The sequence below is a fragment of the Lactuca virosa genome, chromosome 8, assembly GCF_052849685.1.
Source record: "Lactuca virosa cultivar CGN04683 chromosome 8, Lactuca_virosa_CGN04683_v6, whole genome shotgun sequence".
Classification (NCBI taxonomy): domain Eukaryota; kingdom Viridiplantae; phylum Streptophyta; class Magnoliopsida; order Asterales; family Asteraceae; genus Lactuca; species Lactuca virosa.
Window position 1 is genome coordinate 319,594,700 of NC_136433.1, and position 6,619 is coordinate 319,601,318.

At 35.9% G+C, this 6,619-nt stretch overlaps 1 protein-coding gene across 1 annotated transcript; it reads right to left on the reverse strand.

Moving 5' to 3' along the window:
• Positions 1 to 5,157: 5,157 nt before the first annotated feature.
• On the reverse strand, positions 5,158 to 5,523 carry LOC145131735 (uncharacterized). Its single transcript, XM_079066392.1, has one exon. The coding sequence runs from the start codon at positions 5,521 to 5,523 to the stop codon at positions 5,158 to 5,160; it is 366 nt and encodes a 121-aa protein (XP_078922518.1).
• Between the last annotated feature and the right edge of the window lie 1,096 nt (positions 5,524 to 6,619).

Sequence of the window (6,619 nt, forward strand, 5' to 3'; positions counted from 1 at the left end):
CAGACCTTTCCGAAATACCACTCGTCCAGCAGACCAAGTTCAAGCATAGAGGCTAAGGACGAATACAGCCCACCTATCACTATTAAGTGTATACGCGAGGGTAGTATATGATTATGGTTACGCAGATCTAGTATGTGTGCTTCCGCCCTATCTCTTGTTCCTTGTTTGGTTGTGGACCTGGGGCAGAGTCGCACATTCGACCGTCAAACTAATCCTAATTATATACGACTTGTATACACGAGATAATTATAGATGGACCGAGTATGAATCCTATCATTAACAGTAGGGCAAAGTGCCAGGTCTACGAGTGGGTATTCTGCCAATCAGAGGAGCGCAACCCCAGTAATACTGCTAAGAAAGCTAATTTCGGGACGAAATTCCATCTAACGGGGGGATGATGTGACAACCCAAATTTTTTTGCCTTATAAGTCAAGCCAATCAACCTTAAGTCAGACTCATTTCTAATGGCTTATAGCCTTGTTAAGGGTCATTGTAAGGAGTTTTAACCAAGTACGATTAAGGATTAAGTGTATGAATGGGTCAACTAAAGTTCCAAACCATCAAGCAAGCCATAAACCCTCAAATGAGGAGTTTACGGCCAGGACCCATGAGTTTACGGTCGTAAACTGACGGTGGCCGTAAACTCCAGCCTATAAGTATGAAGCTTGTGCCATTTTCTTCACTTTTTCCATTTCCAAGGCTTGGAACTCGAAAACTCTCTCAAGTATCATAGGATCTTGCTTCAAACCCCTCAAAATGTAAGTGATTCCTTCCATCTATGTGTTTATACTTCTCTTATCCTTGAATCACCATTGATTTCATCTATGGATTTCATCTTTGAGTCTAGGTCTTCATCTTTCACCAAGAACACCAAGAACACACACTTGTTCTTGGTGGCCGTGAATTCCATAAAGCCTCCCAAAGGTGATTATTCTTTCCCTATACTTACTATCTAGTTAAGACTCATGCTTAGCACCTTGAAAACAAGTTTTCCCAAGAACATGAGGTGTTTACGGCCAAGAGCAACTCCCTTGGCCGTAAACCCTAGTTTGTTGTGCATTTGGACCTTAAACTCTTCCTAAGGCTTGTACATGAACCTAGAACCCTTCCTCAATGCTTTAAGAACCAAAATATGACCATTTGGTGAGTTTACGGCCATACACTTTATGGTGTGGCCGTAAACACCTGAACACCTTCCATAAAGTTGGTTTTTCTCATCCTTGTGTAGAGCAATGGTCCCTCAAGCTTCCCAAGCCTTCAAGCACCCTCTTATGCACCTTTTTACCATGAGTTTACGGCCGTAAACTCCATGGCCGTAAACCTATGGCCGTAAACACCATTCTTTGGCCTTAAACATCCCTTAGATGAATCACATGTGATTCTAACACTTGGTCCAAGTGTTTCCTAGTCCCTAGGGGTGTTTCTCTTCATATAATTGCTTGTAAACACTATATTCATGCCATATATGTCATTTAGGACTCGTTTGTGTCTTGGGACTTCATTTGTGGAATTTCTCATCCTTACGCGCATATTCGTTTGAATCACCCACATAAGGTGAGTTCATACCCCGTAATTAATCTTTTAAACTGTTTTAAATGCTTTTAAGGGGGGGAATACAAGTTGAACACAATGATAATTGTGTAATTGTTTGTTATAAACATCTTTCAAAAGGTTGCTTGTGTCTTTTACAAATGATCAAAACATTTCAAAAAATCTTTTATAGTTATGTTACTTTATAGTTTAACAAAACTAAGTTTTTAAATTACCAACATAAATTAGTAGAAAAATGAGTCTTTTCAATAACAGTTCAAGTAACACACTAGTAAACTATAATGGGTATAGTTTAGAGGTTCAGTTCATACTAGATACAATACACGATAACATAAAGAGAAACAGGGAGGTAGATACAATACACGATAACATAAAGAGAAACAGGGAGGTAGATACAATACACGATAACATAAAGAGAAACAAGGAGGTAGATACAATACATCAGAGAGACACACTATACACTATAAATAGAACGAACATACTAAGATGCTAAAGCATGAGAACACTACAGGATCTAATTATACCAATGAATCACTAACTCTTTGTTCTTAACAAAAGGTGATAGTTAAATTGGGTATACATGATCATATAACTTTAATGTGAATTACATGGCTAGCAATTGTTTGCTGCAGTCGCGTTTGGTTCCCAAAATCTCTTGACAGGGAGAGTGTATAGTATGGGTACTAGCCTTCACATTATGACCTTACTAAAACAAACATGTTTTAAGGTAATTAGCACTACAGGATGTCAATTCAAAAGACAACTGCGTACTTATAAATTCCCATTACTTTCAGTAAGTGACAGTTCCACTTGAAAGCTAATACAAACTATTTTCGAGTCAAGATAGTTATAAACTAGGGAAAACTTACATTTTACAAACGACACACAGAACAATCGAGTCTAGTACATTCAGTAGAAAGGGATCTATAATGCTAACTTAATGATTCCTTAGTGTATGCATTCAGGGATATATATTAATCGGGTCCGACGGGTAGTAGGATGTGTGCTTTCCGCTTCATTTCCTGTTCCTTGTTTGGTTGTGGGCTTAGAGCAGATACACCGACCCTACTATCTATCCGTGCTTAGCTATATATCTGTTCCGTATACACCAAGTAATCATAAGGGGTACCATGTATGGGTCAGGTCATAGGACACTAATTCAATGCACTGTTTTCTAGTACAAAACATACTTTTCAAATGAAGAACTTTTGGAATACAAAACTAGAAACTTAACCAGTAAAAGGTTTAATCCATTTTATTAAACCCGTAAAACTTAAAGGACCTTAGGTGGTTAATTCTATAATGCCTTAGTTTATACACCAGGATTATATATAATTAATATCCGATAGGTAGTTGGATGTGTGCCTTCCGCCTCATTCCCTATTCCTTGTTTGGTTGTGGGTTTAGGGCAGATTCACACAATTTACTATCTGTTCGATATTAGATTATATATAACTAGTATAAACTAAGTGATTATAGAAGGAACTACTGTGGTTATCATTTTATTATAAGAAATAAGCGTTTTCTTAAAGGATCTTTTCATCAAATATAAAGGAACTATTACAGTTAACTCCGTGAGCACCGAGTGAATACGCAGGGGTTATATACAACAATGATCTAACAAACAATGGGATGTGTGTCTTCCGCCTCATTTCCTATTCCTTGTTTGGTTGTGGGCTTAGGACAGATACACACAACCGATTGTTTGTTTACTCTGAGTTTTATATAACTTGTATCCATTTAATACTCATAGAAAGGAGTGTAGAGTCATTTTTACTTATCTTTCATCAAAGCAGGAAATATAGGAATTTCTGGAGGAACGAGAAAACTTTTGTAAACAAGAACTTACTACAACTTACTACAACTTTCTACAAACTTTCTTACTACTTACTACATCACTAAAATCTTATGAACTCACCAGCTTAAATGTTGATCTACGCTTTCAAAATAACTTGTATTCTCAGGAGACCAGTAGACAGGTTCGCGCACTGGGATTCAGAAGATGGAGCAGTATAGCTTCATGTCTTTTTGTTATTTGCTATGTATTCTATATTATGTGAATCACATACCTTGTAAACACTTTCTTTCTAATGAAATGGTTGCTTATTACTTTGCTTACTATGATGCATGTCTTGTGATACTAAACATGACGTCCTCCACCCCAGAAAGTTTTCGCCGTTCCGGTTTTGGGGTGTGACAGCCTCCCCTAGATCCATCATAGCTAAACACTTTCTAATCCAAGTCTTCACACTTTTCAACATTGGAATGTTGTTTCCTATAATAAGTATGTCATTAATATACAATACTAGGAAGACCACATTACTCCCACAGGCTTTGACATATATGCAAGACTCATCATCACTTAGAAAATCCAACTTTCTTGACCTTTTCAGGAAAAAAAGATTCCATCTTCGTGATGCTTGTTTGAGTCCATAAATTGTTCTCTCAAGCTTGCATGCTCTATTAAGATGTTTTGGATCAATGAAGCATTTGGGCTATGCCATATAGATGTCCTTTGTCAATTTCCCATTAAGGAAAGCAGTCTTCACATCCATTTGTTATACTTCATAGTCATAGAAAGCAATTATGGCAAGTGATATTATAATAAATTTAATCTTGGCTACTAGTGGGAAGGTTTCCGCATAGTCAATACCTTGAGTCTAAGTATAGGCCTCCATAACCAACCTTGATTTAAAAGCGTGCATGTTCCCATCCATATTGACCTTCTTCTTGAAGATCCACTTGCACCCAACGGTTTTAATGGAAGACAATGGATCAACTAAATTCCAAACTTGGTTGTTATACATTGATTGAATTTCACTTTCCATGCTCTCCTTCCGTTTAGCAGCTTCGGTGCATGCCTTTGCTTCCATGTAGTTAGATGGCCCATGTACGATCGTTGATCAGTATTTCTCCTATAGTTTCAATATGGAATCCATAAAACTCAAGAGGAAAACAAACCCTATTAGATCTATGAAGCGAAGGAGTAGGAATTATGCCAGTTAACTCAACAGGTTGATTAACCTCGGGTTGAGTGCTAGTTTCAAATATTGGTCCTTCTTCGTTTGACTCTTGAGTTTCTTCAAGATCTATGAGACTCCAAAAAATATTTTTGGATATTAACTCCCTCTTTAGGAAGGATTAGGAATTATGCATTTCTTTTTCACATGAAGATGACAATGCCACAAACACGGTTTATTAAACACATTAGATTTAGAAGAACCAACATTTAATAGTAGATTATTAGTATTGGCTACACAAACATCACTTTAATAAACACCATAAAAGGACTAGCTTTGAAAATAAATACACCACTTTTGTAAACCAAAATATCACCATTATCATTATGAAAAGCAAAATAAAATCCATGCCTGTACAATGCATGAAATAAATAATGTTTTATGTCATATTTAGTGAGTAGCAACAATTAAATAAACTAAAAGACACATAATTATTCAACACAAGCTTGTATTCCTTGATCCTTGAAATAGGTGAAGTTCATATGTTCCCCATGATCAGGTTCAACTCCCCATGCTTTAGTCTTCTACTTTCCTTTGGTCACTACAAATCCGAGTAAATGTAAGTACCATATTCCATATCAAGAAGCTAATACTTGGAAGTTGACATACTATGAAGTTCAATCATAAAAATGCCTAACGTGCCAATACCCTTGGCTTTTTTCTTCTTCATGTCTTCAAGGTACTTTTGCCAACTACGTCTCCAGTGACCCTTATCTTGGCAATAAAAGCAAATGGCCTCCTTTGGGTTAGTGTTAGGAGCTATCTCAGAGTCATCTTTTCTCTTAAGACCTTGATTGGAAGGTCCAACCTTGGTCTTACACTTTTTGTGAGAAAATTTCTTCTTCTTGTCAGCACCATCATGTCCAATGGCCAACATATTAGAAGTGGGGTTGCAGCTTTTTGCTTTACGCAAACTAGCCTCTATAGTTTTCACCATGCCATGTAACTCCATGAGAGTCTTATTGAGATTGTTTATATTTTACTTCATGATGAACTAATGATACCCAAGTTCCGTAGTCTATCAATATACGACTTCATTTTCTGAACATGCACACAAAAATATAGAATTCCCATCTTGATGTTTGCATGCCATCATAGAATTCACAATCTCGAATCTTTCTTGCCGAGCTTGCTCTTGGAACATTTTCTTGAGATGCTCATTAATTTCGTACACCTCACGGTTCTCAAAGCTCTTTTAGAGCTTAGAAGACATGGTCGCCAACATTATGCAAGCAACTTTAATAGATTGATCATCATGCTTGTGACAAGCTGCCATTTCTGCTTCAGTAGACTCATCATCCACATAAGGGAGATCTTGATCGAGTACATACTCTTTCCATCTTATATTAGGGTAATCCTCAAGGTATGAAACTAGTCCACATAGTTCTAACTGGTCAGTTTCTCCTTAGATATAATCGAAAAGAGAGAGAATTTTGAGTTTGATGGAGGTGGAGGAGGAGGAGGAGGATTAGAGTTGTTGTTATCATTCGACATATATAAGACAAAAAGGTTTAGTTAGTTTGAATTTATCCATAAAATAATTATTAACCCTAAATGAATTATTAAAAAGGCTAGGATCTATAATTGGCTTTGCAACTTTCCAGTTTTGAACTTTCGAAACTCCTAGATCATTTGAGATTCATTTACATTTAATGACATGTTAATCTCGATTGTGCCTATCTCGATTCAATGACATGAATGACACAGATCATTGAGTAGATGGTTAATGTGCCGGTTAAGCGCACATGCTCCATCAACAGAATAATCTCATGTGTTTTAATTAACATGTGAGGACACATGTGGTACAATTGTTATACATATAATAGTTATACCATATACTAAATTTAAACCATTTAATTTTATATATTCTTGTATTCCTAATTTATTTCTCTTATTAAATAAAGTTCAATATAATAATTCAAATTTTAAATTAAAGTTTAAATATAATTCAAATATTAATTAAATAAATATTCAAATTTAAATTCTTATCAAACAATATTTGAAATTAACCTAAAATTTGAATTATCCGATTTAAATTACTTAAAATA

What these genes read in the sequence shown, in the direction of transcription:
- LOC145131735 (XM_079066392.1), bottom strand. Translation starts at nt 5,523, where the DNA reads ATGGAGTTACATGGCATGGTGAAAACTATAGAGGCTAGTTTGCGTAAA.